At 39.1% G+C, this 22,184-nt stretch overlaps 4 protein-coding genes across 4 annotated transcripts; 2 read left to right on the plus strand and 2 right to left on the minus strand.

The window, feature by feature from the left end:
* The first annotated feature begins 1,263 nt into the window (after positions 1 to 1,263).
* On the plus strand, positions 1,264 to 2,753 carry LOC127986564 (gastrotropin). Its single transcript, XM_052588843.1, has 4 exons — positions 1,264 to 1,431; positions 2,153 to 2,328; positions 2,443 to 2,532; positions 2,615 to 2,753. Exons 1-4 carry the CDS (start codon positions 1,365 to 1,367, stop codon positions 2,675 to 2,677), a joined length of 396 nt encoding a protein of 131 aa, XP_052444803.1. The 5' UTR covers positions 1,264 to 1,364; the 3' UTR covers positions 2,678 to 2,753.
* Positions 2,754 to 4,887: 2,134 nt separating this feature from the next.
* LOC127986561 (cyclin-J) lies at positions 4,888 to 22,029 on the minus strand. Its single transcript, XM_052588841.1, has 6 exons — positions 21,719 to 22,029; positions 21,060 to 21,155; positions 18,295 to 18,505; positions 8,685 to 8,984; positions 7,272 to 7,431; positions 4,888 to 7,167 (listed from the first exon to the last, which is right to left on the minus strand). Exons 2-6 carry the CDS (start codon positions 21,135 to 21,137, stop codon positions 6,693 to 6,695), a joined length of 1,224 nt encoding a protein of 407 aa, XP_052444801.1. The 5' UTR covers positions 21,138 to 21,155; positions 21,719 to 22,029; the 3' UTR covers positions 4,888 to 6,692.
* Positions 9,440 to 11,151, plus strand: LOC127986560 (uncharacterized). Its single transcript, XM_052588840.1, has 2 exons — positions 9,440 to 10,036; positions 10,124 to 11,151. The coding sequence occupies exons 1-2, from the start codon at positions 9,720 to 9,722 to the stop codon at positions 11,043 to 11,045; spliced, it is 1,239 nt and encodes a 412-aa protein (XP_052444800.1). The 5' UTR covers positions 9,440 to 9,719; the 3' UTR covers positions 11,046 to 11,151.
* Positions 11,563 to 13,384, minus strand: LOC127986562 (uncharacterized). The gene is made up of 3 exons (XM_052588842.1): positions 12,875 to 13,384; positions 12,639 to 12,795; positions 11,563 to 12,306 (listed from the first exon to the last, which is right to left on the minus strand). The coding sequence occupies exons 1-3, from the start codon at positions 13,017 to 13,019 to the stop codon at positions 11,799 to 11,801; spliced, it is 810 nt and encodes a 269-aa protein (XP_052444802.1). The 5' UTR covers positions 13,020 to 13,384; the 3' UTR covers positions 11,563 to 11,798.
* Positions 22,030 to 22,184: the final 155 nt, after the last annotated feature.

Raw genomic sequence — 22,184 nt, forward strand, 5'->3', positions numbered from 1 at the left:
AAATGAAAGTACATCTTGCACATTTTCAGAATGGTTTAAACTTTCAGGTCTGAAGAACAGTTAAACTAATTGGTAAATATTCAGATTTCATGAAGAAACTGCATGCAATCAGATTTCTTTGGAAAAGTAATTTGTCAGCATATAATGTTTCAACATGACACGTTTATTGTCCAACCGAGAGACATTTGAAAAAGAATGGTGGTATTATAAAAGTTGATGTTTCACTATGTGGTTTTCATTCATTACACTTTTCTTTCGGAGACTATATTGTGAAGGACAGTTTAACGAGTGTTTTGCAATCATACCATATAATGTAAGTGAATATGCTCTTCAGGGAGCTATGACAAGTGCCTGCTTGTGTCATTTAGTCAGTCTGTCTGCCAATCCATTCAGTAGGCTGCAATAATTATTTTTTATAATTATTTGAAACTGCAGTTAATGCAAAATCATTTGTATTATGCTGTTGTAGCTACATATTCATGACAAAAGTGAAGAAAAAAAATCTTCCTTGCAGCACTATCCCATGATATGCCTTAAACTTCACTGTTAATAATATCTAATCATCAAATGACCTTTTGATGCTTCAGAAGTGCCTGTTCCCCAAGAATCAATGTGTGCTTTCAGAGGTGAGAGCTTGCAGCTAGCTGAGAGCTCATCCTGTTCCGATCCTGCTTTTATCTCTCTTCAGCTCATCATTCGGCTAGATTTGTGTGTGGTTGAGATCTTTGAAGCTGAAATTTATCTGTAAATCTCAACATTAAACTTGGGGAAAAAAATGATTTTTTTTTTTTTTTTTATGTATACGAAAGATATGTGTGGGTATAAAACACTATCTACTTCAACATATAGTTCAGTCTGACATTAAGCGCTTTCTGTCCTATCAAGAATAAGGTCAAGGCAGATGGCCTTCATTACTATCAAGCTTTTGTAGCTGGTTCATTACAAGAGATAGTCTGCACAAATGGGATACATTGCTATATTACTCCCATTAATCATCTGTTTGTCGTGAATATTGACCATATAGATGGCAAGTGCTATTTCCATTATATCCAGTGTTGTGTCATTGTACACACTCTATTGGAAAAGATTTTAAGCATGAATGATTTTCCTTCATTGCTCATGTATGGTACATCATTGCTACCCAGGTAACCGGCCGTGCGGTCATGCACCTGATGACTTGTGCTTTTGTGAGGCCATCGTAAAAGTTTATGGCTTGGTTATGGTGATGGTGTGCCCATAACATCATGAAAAAAAGAGGCAGAGTTGAAGATCGGTGGGGTATATAAGAGCAGAAAACTTCACCCATCAGTACTTCAGCTCTCAACTCCGCTCTTCCTCTCTGCTCAACAATCAACGCCCAAACCATGGCTTTCAACGGAAAGTGGCAAGTCGAGTCTCAGGATGGATATGAAGAGTTCTGCAAACTGATCGGTAAGCTGCAACTTCACAAACAACTAATTTCTGCTCTGTTGATGGCGGAAAACCACACTCTTAAAAATAAAAGTTCTTCATTTTACACTTATGCTTCCATGAAGAACATTTAACATCCACAGAACCTTTCCACTGCAAAAAAATAAAAAGGTTCTTTATAGAAGAAAAGGGTTCTTTAGAATACCAAAATGTTCTTCACACAAAGAAAAAAGATGATTTATGAAATGCTTTAACTTGAGAATTTCTGGCTGCACTTCCATGCACTTAATCCCAGGCTGCTCTAATTTAGACAGTCCTTGTAACATAAATTTCTTTAAACAAGAAAATGTTCTGGTGTGTTTGCATCTCATTTGCAAGCACGTCTTCATTAACCTAAAAATAAATTCTATAAATTATTGGGTTTTCTATGGCATGGCTGGAAAATTACAATTTGGGATCCTTATATTTAGGAGGACAGACACATTTCAATTTCAACATCTACTGGTAAAATTATGGAATAACAAAGATTTTTAAATGTTTCTGAAACATTTCTCTCATTATGCTCACCAAGGCAGCATGTGTAATGTGTAATGTGAAATATTACTTTTGAACAGCATTTTAAAATGTAATTTACTCCTGTTTTGGTACAACCGAATTGTAAGCAGCCATCACTCCAGTCTTCAGTGTCACATGATCCTTTAGAAATCGTTCTAATGTGCCGATTCGGTCCCGTACGCCTCAGGTATCCCCGATGATGTCATCTCAAAGGGCCGCGACTTCAAGCTTGTTACAGAGGTCGTCCAGAACGGAGATGATTTCACATGGATCCAGTTCTACCCAAACAACCATGTTGTGACCAACAAATTCATCGTTGGCAAAGAGAGCGAAATGGAGACTGTTGGAGGGAAGAAATTTAAGGTAGGATATCGTATCTTTCATAAGAGATAAGACTGAACCTACGATGACTTCAGTTAGATTCTTAAAGGCTATGCAATTGATTAAAAAAACCTCACATTTGCATGTCCTCACTAGGGCATAGTCTCCATGGAAGGGGGAAAGCTGGCCATAAGTTTCCCCAAGTACCACCACACATCTGAGATCAGCGGTGGAAAGCTGGTGGAGGTGAGATATCATGAGATTTGACTTTATGAAATGAGTTTCAATGCTTGTACAATAGCTAAAGTGCTTTTGCTTTGCTTTCCAGACCTCCACAGCCACTGCTGCTAGTGGTCCAGTTGTTTATGTACGTACAAGCAAGAAGATCTAACTGCATTATTGAGATAAATGACCCTGTTCTGCTCTGACCTATCATTTACTTGAATAAAGTGTACGAGCTAAACTGACTAATGTCTCCTGATCTTTCTAATTCATCTTGCTAATGCATAAAGTGATTCAGTGATGAAATGAGAATCCAATAATGTCACATTTTAAAGAGATCAAATATTTAATCAAATTAGAATGATTGCTGGCTGCCTGACCACCACAGGAGGGCAGTCCACACTTCAATCCTGCATGTACCCTGCAGGCCGGTCTCCAACAAAGACAAACACATTCTTTTTTTTCCTTCTCATAACAAAGGAAGCAGGTGGAGGCTTGATTCATCAAGGTACCTTTTTTAAGATTAAAGTATTTTTAAGCAAAAACTAAAATGGACATTACAAGTAAATTAATATACTAATAGCACATGGAGAGTGGATGGGTCCTTGGTTTTTCAAGGCAATTTTTAAGTTAAGACATTTTTAATTAAATAAAAGAACTGAAGTCAACAGTAATGCATATTATATACATATATAAACTAAATATCCATTTGAAGATTCAGTATTAATAAAAAAAAATACGATAAAAGCAAAGCATTTCGAGGGCACGCTTCAGTTTAGAGGTTCCTCCTCCTGGTAATTAAGTAAAAAGGTGCCAGCCCCTCCCCCTGCCTTGCTTTGCAAACAAAGGTTGTGAAAATGATCCATTACCCAACTGCCCCTTTGCCAGCTTTCAACCCCCCCACATCCGACTCCGTCTCTTCATCACACCAACTCAGACATGTGGCCCACCTCCCAGGGCCTGCCCATGCACCCCCCGCCAGGCTCCAGCACAAAGGGAGGTCCGCTCTCTCTGTCTGCAGACCATCCAGTCTCTTTAATTAAACCGATAAAAGCCCTAATCCACAATGGTGCATCAAGCTCCATCCTATCAAGATTAAGTCATTCTTTACATTTTAAATAGATACTCCACCTAAAAAAAAAAAATGTACTTAAGCCATACCAGACTTTTTTTTTCTTTTTTCAGATGAACACAAATCATCCCCTTGGAACTATAAGGTTCTATCCGCATTCCGAGTAGTTTTGAGATATTGAGCTTCAAAGTTTTTGTATTCCATTCGACTGTGTAGATAGAACCTTATTGTTTTTTTAAATAAAAATCCCATATGTATACAACATAAAAAAATGTTTTATCATATAATGGAAATAAACTGTCACAGAATAACAATATGGGAATAACTCAGTTTTGTCAAAAATGTCAGAAAGAACCTTATAATTCCAAAGGGACTAAATTAAGACTTTAATAAAAATACTGACTTTATATAATATAGTGTCGATGCCTAAAAATCGGACATGACAGGAACCCAATGACTGCGGTTGACGAATCAGTCAAGTCGTCTGAAGCAAAATGATAGATGTATAAGAAATGCTAATATTTAAAAAAAAAAGTTATTTAAACTATAAACCAATTTTATAGCCTATAAAATGATATGGCCTCCTAAAAGAACAGTTATATAAGCCTCCTCAAGTCAAGAAAGGTTTTTCAAGGTCTTTAAAGAGATAGTTCACCTAAAAATGAATATTGTGTCATTTACTCACCCTTGTGTCATTACATACCTGTAAGACTTACTTTGTTCGTCTGAACAAAGACAGAAAACCGCTGAAACCCAATAGCTATCGTTCTTTGACTTCATCTGTACTTTTTGTCCATACAATGGAAGTTAAAGGGAACTTGAAACTGTTAAAAATAAGTTATTCTTCAAAATATCTTCTTCTGTAAAGAAGACAGGTTTGGAACGATATGAGAATGAGTCAAATATAATTTTCATTTTCGGGTGACATACCATTAAAGATCGAACACGTTGTTAACCCAGCTGAATCATTGAGCCCAATAGCTTTTATCTATGAAACGATCAGTGGTGCTCAGTTGGATGCGCTTTATTTGTTTAGTGGTGTTTAGTGACAGGAAGAACCACCATGTGGGGCGGGAATCTCCCCCATTGTCTTCAGTCCAGTGTGTAACACACGAGGAGGAAGGGGGAGGGCAGAGGTATTTGGGGTGGAGCCAAATGAACACAACCCCCCCACCCCCCCACCACCACCACCACTTCCCCAACCCACCAAAGACCTTTTCATGTGCAATGAGTCCAGACATTCATATGAAACAACTCGCCCCGAGCCATGCAAATCCAGCATCTATGATTCACACATCAACGAAACATTTGTGCTTTTTCCATTTTATTTCTGGCGTTTTCATCCAATTTACACCTGCTGCCCCCTTCCCTTCCCTTCCCAAATACAGGCTTTTAAATAAACCCATAAGATCACTGAATGAGCAGAATCAGTGTTCTCTAGTCTACTAAATGTCTAGAGATTCAGGAGACATCGGTTGCAATGTGCAACATTTTCTTGGTGGAGAAATAAATCACTGCATGTAAGCAGTAATAGCGTGTTAAAACAAACCAAACCAACAAAAAAACTAATTCTACATTGTAACAAAAAAAAAGAAAAAAAGTAGTGGTACAAAATAAAACTATACAGTCTAAAAAGTAACAAACTAATGATTACATATTGCACACACAGAGGCTTCAACAAGAGAATGACTTGAAATATCAAACAGTGCGTGTCTGTTACAGTGAACACAGTTCTCTACCAGTTCTATACAAAACACGGGACTTCAACACAAAAAAAAAAACCCTGCGTTCTTGGGTAAAAAAGCTCTTGAATGTTCTGACCGATCGCGAAGAAGAAACATAAAATGAAAAGACGAGCCCTGCAGAATCAGCACGTAAATGGCAATACATTGAGGTAGTTCAAAGTTCAGGACCATAGGAGAAAGATTTTTGATCCAAAGTCCAGTAAAGTGGTTGAAAAAGCTTCTCATTCAGCAGGACGTAAAGCAGACGCTTTGGTCTTAAGGCCAGTCAAAATAAAGAAATTCATTGTGTAGTCTAAGAACCCTCTGAACAACAAATAATTACACTAACAAAAGGAAAGGAAAGTAACATGTTTGGTTAATCTTATCTTTAGTTTACAATAATAATGTTTTGGACCGTCTGCTTAACAGAAACGAGACTAAAACGTTGACCTAAAGGTATGACGCTACAGCTGTAACAGAAGAACTCTTTTCTAACTAGGTTAAACTAGTTATTAGCATGACCTTGGAGGTAAATGTGAATGACAGTGTAACAGCGAGGTAATCTTTACGAGCCACAGTGTCTGATGGGAAGAGGTACAGCACAGTCAAGTCATCTTCATAGCACACGGCAGAACCGCAGGGCGATCATGGCTATGTTTCCCTGGGGTAAGGAGGAACTAGTAAAGCATGGTCTCCTCCAGCATGGAAAAGAGGGGAGCACAGATGCCTCCGTCCCCTGGGGCATCTCCCTCCATCTGCTTGAGGGAACTGGAACCTCTGCGTAACGTCAACCTTTTCTAAAGACTTGGACAAGAAATACAGACGAGAACAAAAGAAGCTACTTCATACAAACATCAGCTGGTTCAATGGTATGTATGGTGTTCGTATTAAAGAGATCTGTACATCCCTGATACGTGGCATGTCACTGTAAACAAGACCAGAAGGGAGACAGGATTCTTGATCGTAAAGCCATCGGTTCGTATAAAAAGGCAGCAGCATTAAAGGACCGTACAGCAAATCCAGTGTGAAAGTTCAAGGACTTGTTAGAAAATGCTGGTGGGATGGAATGCGGATCGACTTGATTTCTCTTCTTAAGGCTGTGTGCTCAATAAAGGATTCCCAAGTCTTAAGCTTGTGGCACTGGAAGAAGGTCCTCACTTGGCTAAATACTCTTAAAAAATAGACATCCTCAGTTCACGAAAAACCCAAACGCTAAAAAAACCCCAGAGTTCTCAAGTTAATACTATGACTTCAGTTGGATCCGCTCGGCTGTTGGCTTTCCGTTTGGAAAGTTTCCGTCGGCGTCCGGGACGGAGCCCCTCGGGGGCGGCAGAGAGGGCGGAGGACGGCGGCAGCCCCAGGTTGAGTTTGTCCTCCCTCTCCTGGCGTCACCTGTCGAAGCAGCCGGCTGTGAACGTGTGGTGGGAGCTCAAGCAGCCGCTCCCGTAAGTCAGACCGAGGCAGTGGCGCTCGGGCCCCATGCTCACCTGCATGGAGATGGGACCCTGGAGGGGCAAGCCTCGCAGCCCCGACGCCAAGCTGGGGAAAGACGGGAAAGAGCTGGCCGGCATCGAGGCCGAAAGCAGACTGGCCTGGTGGGGCTGCAGATATTCCCGAGAGCCCACCGGTCCCAGGGCCTGGCAGTCGGCCAGCATGTGCAGCTGGGATAACGCCGGCGAGTGCTGGGGGAGCTGCGGGTAACTGCTGGCCTGGAGGAGCAGCTGCTGGGAGCTGGAGGCAGGCTGCCTTTGCAGAGAGGGGGTGGCAGGGCTGTGGGGGACGTGAGCTTGCGGCTGGAGGCTCTGACTGGCGGAAGGGGAAGATTTGGATTTGTTGGCTTCTTTTACGTCATTGTCGTGAGCGCTGCAAAATTAAACAAAAGAGCAGGGTTAGGTGCAGCATGTGTGGGTTACTTCAGGGCACATTATGTTCTAAGAATGAGAGCATATACTGTGGTTTGCTCTTACAGTAACATGAGCTGGATGCACTGCGTCAGATGATCCCAGGAGTAGCCCGTGAGCAGGTGGAGGACAGTGGTCCAGCTGGGGGAGATCTGCAGGCAGATTCTGGACGCAGCTATGCAGGCAGCTGCCACCTGAGAAGGCCTGAAGCTCAGGAAGGCATGATCTACAACAAAGACACATACAAACATGATGTGTTATAGCCTCAGTGATTTTACCACGGTTAACAGACTGCTAGGCTTGAAACATTTATTAAGCGGCTGCATCATCAGTATGCTTAATAAGTCATCAATAACTGACATATAGGTGATATGAATGAGTGGCAATTCATTCATTAAGCAAATAAATAGAACAGGCATTACGATTTATATTGTAGATTATATTAAATAGTAATTTTAAATGTAACATTAATATTATTTCTGCAGCGATTCCAACAAGTTTTTAAAAAGTTCAATTATAAAATAATAATAATAAAAACATTAAACACTGGCAGTTTTAAATTATATATTTATCATTTAGTGAATGTCACAGATTGCCCATGCACACATTGGTAAATTGACTATTTTGCATTATTGTACATTGTTATAATAACACTGCTGTTCAAAGGTTTGGTGCATAAGAGACTTATGATTAAAAAAAAAAAACCTTACCTAACCAAATCCTTTTATCCGTGGTGTATTATAGAAGTCTGTTATATAACCAACATTTTATCAAATTTACAATCTGAATTGATGATCTTCTCAAATAACATTTTCTGTTTCATCATTATGACTTTGTTTTAATAGAACATTCAAATTAGGGCTGCCGCTATTGGCTATTTTAGTAATCGAGTATTATACAGACTATTCCATCGATTCATTGGAAAAGTAAGATAGGTCTCCTTAAAATAAATAATTTGTTTTCTTTTTTTTCCCTAAAAGTGCGCATCATCTTTTGAGTCAAATTCTTACATTTAATCAGTCAATCAGAATAAGACATTTGGGACCAAACAAATGATATCAGTATCAAAATTCATTAACACAGAAGCTGCATCTGAAGAGGCATTTAGCTGTAGGCCTAGTTACACTATTTCATTCAGCTCAGAGGGACAAGAATGCATTTAACCTGCAGTTACAAATGCATAAATGATATGTTATTTTAAACAAATTAAATACTGATATTTATTTAATTATTATACACACACACACATATACATAAATATACATTATATATATATATATATATATATATATATATATATATATATATATATATATATATATATATATATATATATATATATACACACACACACATACATATATATAATTTAAATATGAAATTAAAACTGCCAGTAGGTGGCAGCAAGTCGCTGTTAATAAATGAGTCATTGCGACTGAACCGAATCATTTAAAGTGGTAGGGTTAGTGACTTTTTCACCTTGCAACGAAACCTCGAGGAAGTAGTGCGTGTATTTGTCCATGAAGGCTTTGGTCTTGGACAGGGAGGAGAGGGGCCAGCCGTTGTGCAGATCCCCCTCCTGCACAGCAGCGTGGAGGTAGTAGTCGATGAAGTGGGCAGGTGTGGGCATGCACAGGTTCCAGCCGAATGTCTCCAGCAGCAGCAGCTCCATCTTGATGAGGTCACGCTTGTTGAGGGTGAGGTTCAGACTGCACATGAAGCCCAGAGTGTTCAGCTGCTCCAGTTTGGGCACACGGTCCTCCTTCTCCTCGAACTTACCTGAGCCAAGACAAACAACTATTTGAGCTCAAGCATTTCATCTGTTTGATTTCCATTACAATGATAAAATATGAATGCATGGATTTATCCTGCTGGCATTCCAGACATCACAGAGATATCACGATGCAGATTCATCATGATGTGTTACAGATGAAAGCAAGGACATTTTATACCTTTTTATTAAGCTCCCATGACCAGATCTCACTAAGATCTAAGACATTCTTGATTAAAGAACAATGCATCTCTGTGCTTTTTCACATTTAAGGATTTTGCATTGACATCACTGAGGTGAAGCATTTTGTGAATTCCTGTAGTGAGAGAGCACAGCTTCCTCATGGTGAATTAGCCCTTCACTGCAGAATTCCTTTGTTCTCTTCGTTTCCCTTCCTGACTCTAGGTGCAAGGTGTTAATATCTTTTCCCCTAAGTCCAAGGCTCTGTAGTATTGCTTCCCCCGCAGTCTAAAGGGCCGTACACACCGGGACGAATATCGGCGCGCGTTATTCGCCAGCGTTTTCCAACACGTTTTTTGTGTTCACACCCAAGCGATTTTCGCTGACGATGAGCCGAGTGAACATGCAAATTCATTCCCTGACATTAGATGGCGCTTAATGTAAAACAGAAAAACCCCTGTACACAAGGTGGCGCTGCGCAACTTTACGCTTCTTAAACTCGCTTTTCACTCAGAAGAAGAGTGCAAGTATTTACGCGCTTGTCAGAATCATACAAAGAAAACATGAATATTTCAAGCACCAGTAACTCTAGCTCCAGTTCCAGCGATGAAGAAATTATTGTTCTGTTGAATGAGGAAAGACGCCGGAAAAGACGCCGATTTTGGGTACATCCCATAGTTACGAGAAGAGAAGAACATGGGGAGTTTTATCGACTGGTACAAGAGCTGAAAATGTATCATGAGCGTTTTCGGGGGTATTTTAGAATGTCCGTCAGTGAGTTCGAAAATTTACTTCAACAACTGGCTCCCTTGCTGACGAAAGAACAGACACACTACCGTAAACCAATCGACCCAGAACAGCGTTTGGCCGTGTGTTTACGGTGAGTTCGTTTACATAATTCTTCACTTCAAAGAATGTTGTAAAAACATATGTGGAGCGTTGTTAAAAATTAGTATTTCTATTTCAGTTTTCTAAGCACTGGGGACTCGTACCGCTCTATTGCGTTCAGCTTTCGACTTGGTGTGTCAACTGTGGCTTCGATAGTGAGTGAAACCTGTGATGCATTGTGGCACTGCCTCAGAGATGAACATTTGCCAGTGCCTACTGAAGAGATGTGGAGGAGTACAGCCAGGAGATTCCATGAAAGATGGAATTTCCCTAACTGCTTGGGAGCCATGGATGGGAAACACATATTCATCCAGGCCCCTGCAAACTCTGGTTCTCTATACTTTAATTATAAAGGTACATTCTCCGTTGTATTGCTGGCCTTAGTTGATGCAGATTACCGCTTCCTGGTGGTTGATGTGGGGAGCTATGGCAGCAACAGTGATGGAGGAATCTTTGCCAATTCTGTACTGGGAAAGGCACTCAGAAATGGAACTCTGAATGTTCCCCCACCAAGTGAACTTCCAGGTGCTCCTGAGCTGGGAAAAGTTAACCATGTCATTGTGGCGGATGAAGCTTTTCCGCTGAAACCATATCTCCTCCGGCCATACCCTGGACGCCGCCTCCCCACAGACAAGAGAATTTTCAATTATCGTTTGTCTCGGGCACGGCGCATCTCTGAAAATGTATTTGGCATCCTCAGTCAACGCTTCCGGGTTTTCCAAAGAACTTTACAGGTTCAACCAAGTGTTGTTGACAAAGTTGTCAAAGCTGCTTGTGCGTTGTGCAATTATTTGCGCCCGAACGGAAATGACCAGAATCGTGCCACAGAGGATGACCATGATTGTGAGCAACCACTACAAGGCTTTGAACATTGTAGGGGGCAGCGGGCATCTGTGGAGGCCCAAAATGTCCGAGAACTGTACAAAGAGTACTTCAACTCACCAGCAGGAGAAGTTGCTTGGCAGTATGACCATGTGAACCATGCTCTGGGGAACAGATAATATCAACCTATAAATTTGAGCCATTTTAATTACATTTTCCATTGAGAAAACTGCTAGTGTATGTGTATATATACAATTTCTGTGAACTTGAATACACTATCAAATCTATTGCATCTGATTCTTCATTAATTAATATGGCAGCACTCACCACAGCAAATTAAATATTTTTGATATAACATGTTCTATCAAAGTTAAAGCATAGTTTTTTTTTGCAAAAAGTAAAGTATTTGGTCACTTCAACATATACTTATTTACAACTAAATGTAAGTTGTATTTTTGAAAATGTGTATTTTTAATAAACATTTTTACTAGCATTTTCTTTAAAATGTTCTCATTCCCTGCACAATGCTGTGCCCAAAATGGTTATGTTCCTGTAGATTGATAACTGTTGCCTATAAATGCAGTGACTCCATAATTAGCCACATAGCTATTTCAATAAGAGGTCAAGAATACTTATGTACAAATATATGCCAAATCCCAAAATATGTTACATTACTTTCAAGTCACTTATGCACAATTTCTTTTGGAAAAATGAAACATTTTTTAATGAACTACAAGTTGCAATAACAATCACAAACATAAAGTAAAAAAGGGCGTCAGAAAAGGTTGTGCAAATAAGTCACAATGACTGTAGTGCAAGTGAACAATAGTGCAAATAAACATTTATGAAACGGCCATTTTCAACTAAATTTCTTGAATGTAAAAAAACAAACAAAAAAAATACAGAATTAAAATGTATACAGTAAACATCTATTAGGGTAGCCAAGAAGTTGTAGAGCAGCCATAGTTTGTTGGGGTCTGTGGGGGGACCTGATGGTAGGACACCGGTGACTGCTGTGGAAAAAAAGCAGAAGAGGCCTGGCCAAACTCAGCATCATGCAACAGCTGATGTATTTTTAATTTGACTGAAGACTGTACGGCTGGGGACAATCTCCTTAGTGCTGGTATCAAGCCAAGAGCAAACAAGTAATTTTCATCATTTTGTTGCTCTCTTCGTTGCTCTCTGCGCTCCTCTTTCTCTCTTCTGCGTTCCTCTTTCTCACTTTCCCTGGCTTCTTTGGATAAAAGGTACCGGTCCAACAAGTCTGGTGTCTCTGGCCGTTTTCTTTTGTTGAAAGTAGACCTGGTCACAGTTGGGCTGGAGAAGGATGATCCTGGAGACGTGCTTGCTGATGCTTCTTCTCTGTCGCTGACTTCTTTTTGAACCACCACTTGCTCAACCCCTTCATTCATATTTTCAGGAGAAATATTGCTGTGAACACTGTAAAGACAAATTCAGTTTACATCAGAAACAATAACTCACACTGTGGGCCATGCCACACTTCATACCCATCTTGACAAAATACTCCAGAGCTTAATGTTTAATTACTAATTTAGTTTAGATTCATACAAATTTTAATGTACCATATGTCAGGCAACAAAATTTCAGCAGAGGTTACCTATACACAGAACATAAACTAATATATTGAACTAGAGGTGTGATCGCATGGTGAACAGGGAACATGCAATGATATCATGTTAATCAATGTTTAATGTCAATGCATTATAGCAGAGCTCACACAGCTATGTATTGTAATGTTCTAATAATATTACCTTCGAAATTCAGTTGATGTTGCGAGGAACTCCATGACCTTCATAAATTTCCACGTCTTCTTGTTTTTAGCAGCCTGTCCACTTCGGCAATCATCTTCGCGCTTTTTTCGTGTATATGTATCTCGCAGGCTTTTCCATTTGTGTTTTACCTCCTCCACTACAGCACACAAACGATGGCGATTGTCAAACGTTTGTAGGAACGTACATGAAAGACAATTAAATTAAATGAAACTCACCATCAAGGCCCATTTGCTGTGCAATACCACTCCATAACAGTTCTCTTTTATCAAGATTTTTGTAATCGCTGTCACGTTTGTCATATAGTTCTTTGTGTTCCGACACCAACGAGACCAGCAACTCTACATTCATCTTGCCTTGCATCTTCTTCGTCTTATTTCTTCCCGGCAGTGTAGACGCTACTTGGCGTATATCTTCTTCGCCGTTACGTATGTGTGCTCACAGCAAGACAGTTTTGTGTTTGAGCGCCCCCAAGTTGTGTTTTACTGTAACTTCAGAAGCTCCAGACACGTGTGCAAAAGTGCCATTCTCATTGGTCGTATAGTTTTTGACGCGGTGCGTCAAACCAAAAAAACGAACCCGAAGCGTTTTTTAAAAAATGACTCTTTTACGCGTGGCGTTTTTCGCGTCGGTGTGCACACTCACATTGGCGCCCTTTGTTTAGTCACGAGGCGTTAAACGTCGGCGAATATCGCGCGCGGAATTCGTCCCGGTGTGAACAGGCCTTAATGCTCCTACAATAAAAGCCCCACGACCTCTGACTTCTACGGCTCATGCTTGAGCACTCACAGACCCCCTCAGATCGCTGGCTGACGTGGAGAAACGGACGTCCAAACAGCAAAAGGAATCCAAGGTCACACCTTCATTCACTGAGACTTTGTCTTAAATGAAACGCAAGCACTATCAGGCCTCTACATCAAGATACTGAGTTTTAAAAACTCACACATAATTTCTATGGACATACACATTTTTTATACACAATTTTAATGACACTGTCGTTTAATACAACATAACTTCTATTGTAAATGAGCATCTACTACAAACTACTACAAGCTGACAAACACCCAGTCATTACAAGAGTCGGATGGCAATTCAATAAGCGCTCTCTCAGATTTAGCGAATAATTTTTTTAATGGAGTCTCTTATGCTCATCAAGGCTGTATTTATATATTTACTTCAATATTGTGAAATATTATATCAATTTCTAAAACTGGTTATCTCAATGTTATTCAATCAGAGATACAAAAATAGAAAGCCAAAAGAATAGTTTCAATCTGTTAACGGAGACCAAAATTAGTCAAAAACGTCCATATTCTCGGAGTCAAAGACAAAATACAATTATAAATGCTAGCACCAAGAACGACACAAACAAACTAACAAACAAAAATAAAATTACATTTAAAAAAGGCAATGCAATAAACAAGTAAATACAAATATATACATAAGATGCAGCCATGGTTAGAACAATTCTGAGGATGAAAAATAAAAAAAGGGGGGGGGGGGGGGGCAGGGGCAGTGTAGTCTATGTACATAGATCACAGGACAATTATGACCATTTTTTTCTGAAACACTCATAATGACATTATTTTACATATGAAATGCATTCAGGGCTGCATTTTATGAATTCCAATTTTTTTTCCCCAGTTACACAAATATTCTTTCTGCACAATATGACAAAACTATATCTTGAATGGTAATCTTGTCTATAACCATTTCACTTTTTGTTTAAATATGTAAACTACTTTACCAAATGTATATCAATTTTCATGATAGTCTGAAATTGTCATGATAATCTGAAAATCTGAGTCTTGAACAAAGTAGGCTAAATATAACTGGTGAAAAAGTAAAAATAAAACAAACATAAAATGCTTTTTTTTTTTAAGCAGAAAAAAAACAAATGAATTCATGGTTTCCAGGTTTGAATATAATCTTCTTTTAAAGGAAATATCCGAGCAAAGTTAAAGAGAAACAAAAACATGAAGTTTAAAACACATTATTTATACATTAAATTATCATGATATGTCATTATAATTATACAATATTTTGCACTGTATATATTTTATATAATTATACTACATGTACACTACTATGATTTTGCAATTATGTGTCATCCTGATGAGCTGGATCCTGATGAACCCAAAACATATGAATCCTTTGTTCTTGTGTGCAGCCAACAAAGACAAACAGAAACATGTTGCCTATCTATTGTCTTTCACATCATCACATTCAATTCAACCTAAAATACAATCTTTTGTCGTGTCACTGTAGATTCAGCAGCAGAACAGGAAACCCTGGTGGACCCTCATGGTCAAAAATGGCCAGCTGACACAAAAAGCCATCGCACAGTGTCTTTTCTTAATTATCTGGGGCGTACAAATTCTTTTCATTAGCATCAAACCTCAGGGGGGCATCTGTCACACTAATCTGAATATCAGGAACCCTGCTGAGTGTTTCAGTTCAAACATGCCCCTCCAGGGCCCTCATCTCCCCCCTTCCTCATCCTTCTGAGGAGAGGGCCAGCCTTCATTTGACATGCTACTCTACACCGTTTCATCAAAAAGGAGAGCTGCTGCTCCATTAGCTACAGGATGATATACCATTTCAACAGGGCTTCTTGCTGATAATGGAAAACTACCAGAGGGTTGGGGTTTCATATATATATATATATATATATATATATAAATATATATATATATATATACACACACACACACACACACACACACATATACATATGTACATACATACTATTAGGTTTGATCAAATTGCCCCGATTATGGATTTTTAAAAACTACATTTTATGCAGTGTGTAACACAGCTCTAATTGAATGAAAAAATCCTTCAAAGTTTTAAATCTGAAAGTGCACTTTGTATAAAGTTTTGTCTCTCAAAAGAAAGAGTCAACTCTGAATCATTGAAATGAGTCATTTTTACAATGAATCCCAAGCTATGTCACGTTGACATCAACACGAAACATTAGCATATTGCCCGCCCACTTGCGTAGGTCTGAAATGAATATGCTAATTCATTCTTTGCCACTAGGTGCCTCTTTTGGAGCAGTAAAAAAGCGTTTCCCAGGTAACGCTGTAAACAAAGCAGCGCTGCGCTCACAAACACTGCTCTATCAGACATACAGGCATGATGAAATTAAAATGTGACCAATCACCGCAGACTAGCGTCACGGGGGATTGGAAAAATGAATCACTGAACGAATCGCTTGAGAGTCTTTGAGGAAATAGGTAAAAATAAATGCATATTATAAGACAGTGAAAGTGTTTTTTTGACCTTGCATGAATGTCAGCCTGTTGTCGGGGACTCCCAAACCCAAAATATGAACCTTTCATAACCCATAATAGAGGAACTTTAATAAAAACGAGTTTCACGACATACACGGTGCGTTAGCATAACAAACCCCCATCGCCTCAGCTCAGGAGAGGAAATGAGCCTGATATGTCACCCTCTCCTCCTCCAAAGTTCTCAGCTAAAAGAATGAGAGCGGGTGGGTGTGGGGGGCTAATTGCACTGATAACATCGAGCTCAAGTGTTCGTCCATGCGTATCCTCAAACTGCATTTAGCCATCATTCATCCCTGAATGTTATCACCTAAAAATTAGATCTGAAAGTCTTGATTCATTTCCTCTGTTTCAGGACAGCAGTGGGGTTTTTTTTTACGTTGACCTCAGCTAAAATCTTGGCACGACGCAATATCTGCAGACTCAGCCTTCAAGATGATCATCCTGTGTTAATACGGGGTTACGGTCTGGCTTCAAATTACACAAGCTTAAAAAAAATCTTAAACCAAAGTAAATGAGCTTTAGTCGGGCAGCTGTGTTATTTTAGTATTATTTATATACTATTACAGTATTCCTATCTTTTTAATTAGCTTTTATTGCTATATTTTAAGTCATTTTGTTGTGTTTTTGTCATTTGGCTTTAATATATATTCATTTTAATTCATATATATTTTAATTCTAATAATTTCAGTAAGGCAGCATTTCTCATTTTTATGCTTTTCATCTAATATTAATGTTTTATTTTAGCTTCATCTCAATTACCCAAAACATTTTTTAATAGTTTCAGTGAACAATGACAGGCAAACTAACAATATTAACCCTCGTGCTGAGCTGAAAATCCTTTGTCTAATTTGGTGTTCCAAGTCAAAATGTAAATCTCTCAGCATGCAATATCAACAAAACTCAGATTTTTATTAAAAACTTGTTTTCTTTTGTTTAATCTAATCTAACCTAATTTAGCAATGGTTTTTATTTATTTCTGGAACTGACTGATCACAGGCCCCACTCATATGAGCTTACGCACAGCAGTTTTCGAGTTTATTTTGTGAATAGATTAGCGAGGCCTTTGATCAACCAGTTCCAAAAAGAAAGACAAAAACATGTAATAATTCAAAGAAAACAATTTGACCAAAAATGTAATCCAACATTTGACAGTATAGCATTACAAAAAATGCTGGACATTTTTGAAGTGTGACAAGGTGAGGGAAAATAGTACAAAAATACACACAGATAGATAAAATTTAAAAGTTTAACTTTTCCAGAAACAAAAAACACAGCACAAGGGTTTAATGTAATACTAATTTGGGATTAATTTTATAGTCATGAAATCACAAACCCTTTTGTTTTATGCGTAGACAGCACATCTCTACTGTGACCATTTGTCATAATAAATCTTGGTGTGAATGGAAACTTTGCTATGCTCTCAGCTTTAAGACACATTGAGTGCGGGCGACTCTTAGAGAAACCCAACAATGACCACAGCCGCCTGAATCAATGACTTGGGGAAAGGGAGTGATATCCTCACAAGAAACATGAGCAAAGCCATTATTCATTCAGTCGAAAGCAATTAATTATTGCCTGAACACTGCCAATTGCTGGCCGCCACAAAACAACCCTCCCCCAATCAAGAGGCGGCTGTAATGAGGGTCAGAATAAAGCAAGAGATTCGCTATATAAAAGACAACCTTTAAATTATTCAGGTCAGTATTGTACGGATGCAGAAAGCACTCTGCATTAATTGTCATTTTGGCCGCCTTAATCTGGGTTTCAGATTTTAATCTGTGGAAAACACCAACACATGGCGACACAAGTCACCCCCTCGATCTTATCTCTCTGGCTTTGTTTGTGTGCAAGCAGACGTGCCACCACTGATAACATGCCCCGCCACATTACACAGCACAGATATATTATGAGTCAGACTTCCTTGTTTCCCGCACTATAAATCTACTGAAGACATCTGGCGACACTTCTGCATCGCTGCAAGAATGTCTCTCTATGTCTGCCGCATAAAGCTTTTGCAATCCACCTGAAACTGTCCGAAGCGACGTGCCGAAGCAGCTGTAACTTGCTGGAGCTCTAACTGATTGTGCGTTGGTTAGGTTGCCTTGGAGACTGACTCAGGGGTCTCGAGGCCAGCAGAGACCGTGGCCTCTTATGCACACAGCTGTCACACAGCACAATACAGCAGCCAGCTATAGTGCAGAGCATCAGACGCACTCGCTCGGTTCAATAGGAGCACCCAAACATGAAATTTCTGCAGTTCAAATTTATGAATCATCAGATAAGAATAAAAATCAAACACAGGTGAGCAAATAAAAGTGCAATCAAATACACATGTGACTCACTGGCCAGGAGGAGACAGGAGAGGGCGATGACATACAGCTGCCGCACCGCTACATCATAGTGGTCCATAAAGAGGTCGAGCAGGTAGACGGCCAGGTGACGTGCCGTGGGGCAAAGCTGGTATCGGTTACTGAGAACAGCGAGCAGGTCGGCAAAGTACCGCCGCATCCCGATCTGTGGAGATTGAGCCTGGTATGTTGGTAACTTCAGCTCCTAAGGAGAAAAGGATGGTATGTTTTTTATGTTACAGTGTATATAATATTTGGACCACGGTAAGTTACAAAAAGTATCACGGAATTCAGCAAGAATGCATTAAATTATCAAAAGTGACAGTTAAGGTATTTATAATGTTCCTAAAGATTGCTGAACTTTCTATTGAACAATACCGAAATGTATCAGTTTACACAAAAATATTAGAAACACAACATAATAAGAAACTTCTTGAGCATCAAATCTGCATTTTAGATGGATTTACTGAAGAATCATGCGACACAAATGTGATAGCTGCGGAAATTTCAGATTTGCCATCACAGAAATCAATTCTATTCAAATAGAGAATTATATATAAATTGTATTTTAAATTATAATTTATTATTATATATTTTTATAAATATTGCTTTTTTATATATTATTAATAATATTTTTTAGAATATTAAAAGAATCTGTGATATTACCATGTAAGTTCTGTTTATAATATAAAATGCTATGTGTTATATAGTATAGCAGTGACGTGACGTTAAATAAAATAAAATGGCATAAAGGATCTGAAAATATATTCAATTAAAAATAAAAGTATAAATGTACCATTTTTAAATGGACAATGCATCTTCAAACCAATTTATGAAAGATTAAACATTTTTCATGAACGAGGCCCATCAAAATAATTGCCTTTTGTCAGCATGCTCTGTAAACAACTAAAGCAGAGCCATTCTCAGAAGTTAATCCAATACCAACTGCGCAGAAATGACAACTCAAACACAGCTCCAGTCACACTTAATAAGCAGCTAAACAGTCAAACTCTTTCCAGACATGAGTCTACAGGCAGAGTGTGCTGCTTTTTAGTGGCTGTTGAGGAGGCTCTGCTTCCTTTACAGGCCTAGCCATCATGTCTCACAGCCATCTGTCCCCTGTGGGGTGAGGGGCTGGGATTTGACCCTCTCAAGGAGCCCTTTTGTGGGGCATGCTCGCAATTTAGTCAGCCCTACAGCTGCTGCTGTATTTGAATTTGATGCAAACAGTTTTCAAAAGAACATGCTTTTTTCAAAGCATCTATAAATAATATAACAAGGTAAAGCCAGAGGAAATAAAACTAGCTCAGGACCCCTTTGTGGCTTTATATTTTTGTGGGTTTCACACAGATAAAACGGGAATTGGCACTTGAAAAGAGGAAATAGACTTGCTTGAATATTGTCAAGCTTGATAAAGACAAACTAAATAACACTTTTACACACACACACACACATATATAGATTTAAAGTGAAGAAACATAAAATTACAGAAGAAATATCCTAGAATAATTTAGCATCGTTCTAAAGAATTTACAAGCAAAATTAAGTACAACGCTGCTAATTAACCTCCTCAAAGACTTCAGTTAATCGCGAAGACTCTTAGGTTTCAGTACTAACGTAGTAGGAGGTGAAGTCTGACAACCTCCCACACAAAACATGAATTAAACTATAGCCTATCTATGCAAAGATTTACACCAGCTAAGCATTTCTGCTCAACATTAACTGAAGATTTCATGTTGGTAAACAGAGATTGCTGTGTCTAAATAAAATTAACAAAAAACTAAACCTCCCATCTTCACATATTTCCCCAAACAGCTGAACCACTTTGCATCTGCATTGCATTAGTACTACATATCACTAGATTTCACATACAACTCTGACTAACCAAGCTGGGGAAGAGAATAATGTGCCAAAAAAAGGTTCATGCAACCACATTCAGTCACATGCATCATTTTTCACCACTCCTTGACACGTGCTGAATAAACCCAGCAGGACTGTTTAGTCCAGTAATCTAAAGCTAACAGACAACCTCAAGTACAAACACACACAAACAGAACACTTGACATTCCAAGCCGGATGTGAGAACACCCCGCAATAAACAGGATGGACAATAAAAAGACAGCGTGCACTAAATAAATGCACTTAAACATCACTGTCAGTTCACATGGTTTAGCAATACACTTCCTAGTGCTCCAACTCAGGTGTGTCCAGTTAAAAAAAAAAAAAAAAAGATTTACTAACAATGATAAAACAGCTTGTCTACTTTTATGAAATTTGCTAAAGGATTAAAACTGTGGCTAAAATTTCAGGGCCCAAGATTGACCCCATATTATAAAAAATGTATAATCGTGCAATATTACAATATAATCACAGCACATTTAAAGTAAAATAAATAAATTAGGAAAATATGTAAATAAAGCTAAACTAAAAGTAGGCTGTACCATAGAGTACCTTAATGGTTTTGCAAATAGTCCTGGTTGTAAATGATATTCAATATTATCAAGGAATTGTGTTAATAATATGAATGCAGACAATACTAGACGATGCTTTGGCTGGGAACTTTTATAAGGCCACAATCAGAGGTTGTTTTCTAATGGCTGTGTGACATTTCACACTTCCCCATCAAAGCTCAGACAAGTCCATCTGAATCTAGTTCAACTTGTGGCAATTGTGCCATTGGAGACCTGGACGTTGACGTCTGGGTTAAAACTGCACTTTGATATCCAATGATGAATGCGAAGCTGTTTATTACAACTCACCTTAATTCGCAGAGCCTGATGGATGTCCGCTGCAAGCTGGCTTTTCCACCACTGCCCCTCCGATTCCATCTTTCCCATCCAGAAAGGGCCCCAATCCTTAAACACAAGAATGAGGGAGTGAAAGCAGCAATTCCAGTTCAGTTTAGGTACGAATTCTACCACACTACGTCTATTTCAGGTTTGTTTGACAGAAAAAGTATGGGGAACTAAAAACATAAGATGAGTGGGCGCTTGTGGGCAACTCTTTTCTGAATTTGCTGAGCTTGAAGTCGTCCAGCAAAGTTCAAGCATCTCAAGCTGAACTCCAACAGCTGCTTCGTCGAAAAGCACGACTTTATCCCATTAACTTGTGAAAGATCTAGTGATAAATTGTCCCTACCTATAGGTCACTTTAAAAAAACAACAACAACAAAAACAGAAATAAATAAATCGGACCAAATGAAAGTGACCGGCGCCGCGCATCTAGCCCTGCGGCACGCCACGAGACCTTTACTACAGCGATATCAAGTATACAAGAGAGTTGTGAAGGAATAAAGCGAAGAGTTTCGGTTTAAACGCGTTAATCCAAACTATGACTATCCAAACTAAAATAAAAGAGGAAAATTAAACATTATAGGAAATAATATAACGCTCTTTATTAAAACAACAGCGCGTCTTACCACAGAGACAACGGCGCTCCAGACCCCTTTGTTTCAAAACTGCCGCATACTGGAGTTAAATCCTTCAACTACGCGCGTGTGTACTTTTCGAAACGAATACCATACCAAGAGAAATCCTTCCCGTGAATAACAAAGTCGCTTCCGTGTGCAGTTGGATGGGTTTTTTGATCAAAACACCGCCGCGTGTGTATCCAAGTTAACCCTTTGACTTTTTTCGCCGTCCCGTGTAGTGCACTCCCCCAGCGGCCTGAGAGGAGCAGCTCTGAATGATGTTGTGTGCGGAGCTGCGTGGTCTCTCCACACGGGGGAGGAGTCCGCAGCCCGGACATTAACATGAGCATTGATTCAAACGATTCGTCAACTTATTTAAAACACTGATATATCAAATGTACTGTAATGTGCATGTATGTGTTTCTTAAACATGTAAATCTACAGGTGACATGCAGTGATTGTGGTTTAATGAGAT

The sequence above is a fragment of the Carassius gibelio genome, chromosome B21, assembly GCF_023724105.1.
Source record: "Carassius gibelio isolate Cgi1373 ecotype wild population from Czech Republic chromosome B21, carGib1.2-hapl.c, whole genome shotgun sequence".
Taxonomy (NCBI): domain Eukaryota; kingdom Metazoa; phylum Chordata; class Actinopteri; order Cypriniformes; family Cyprinidae; genus Carassius; species Carassius gibelio.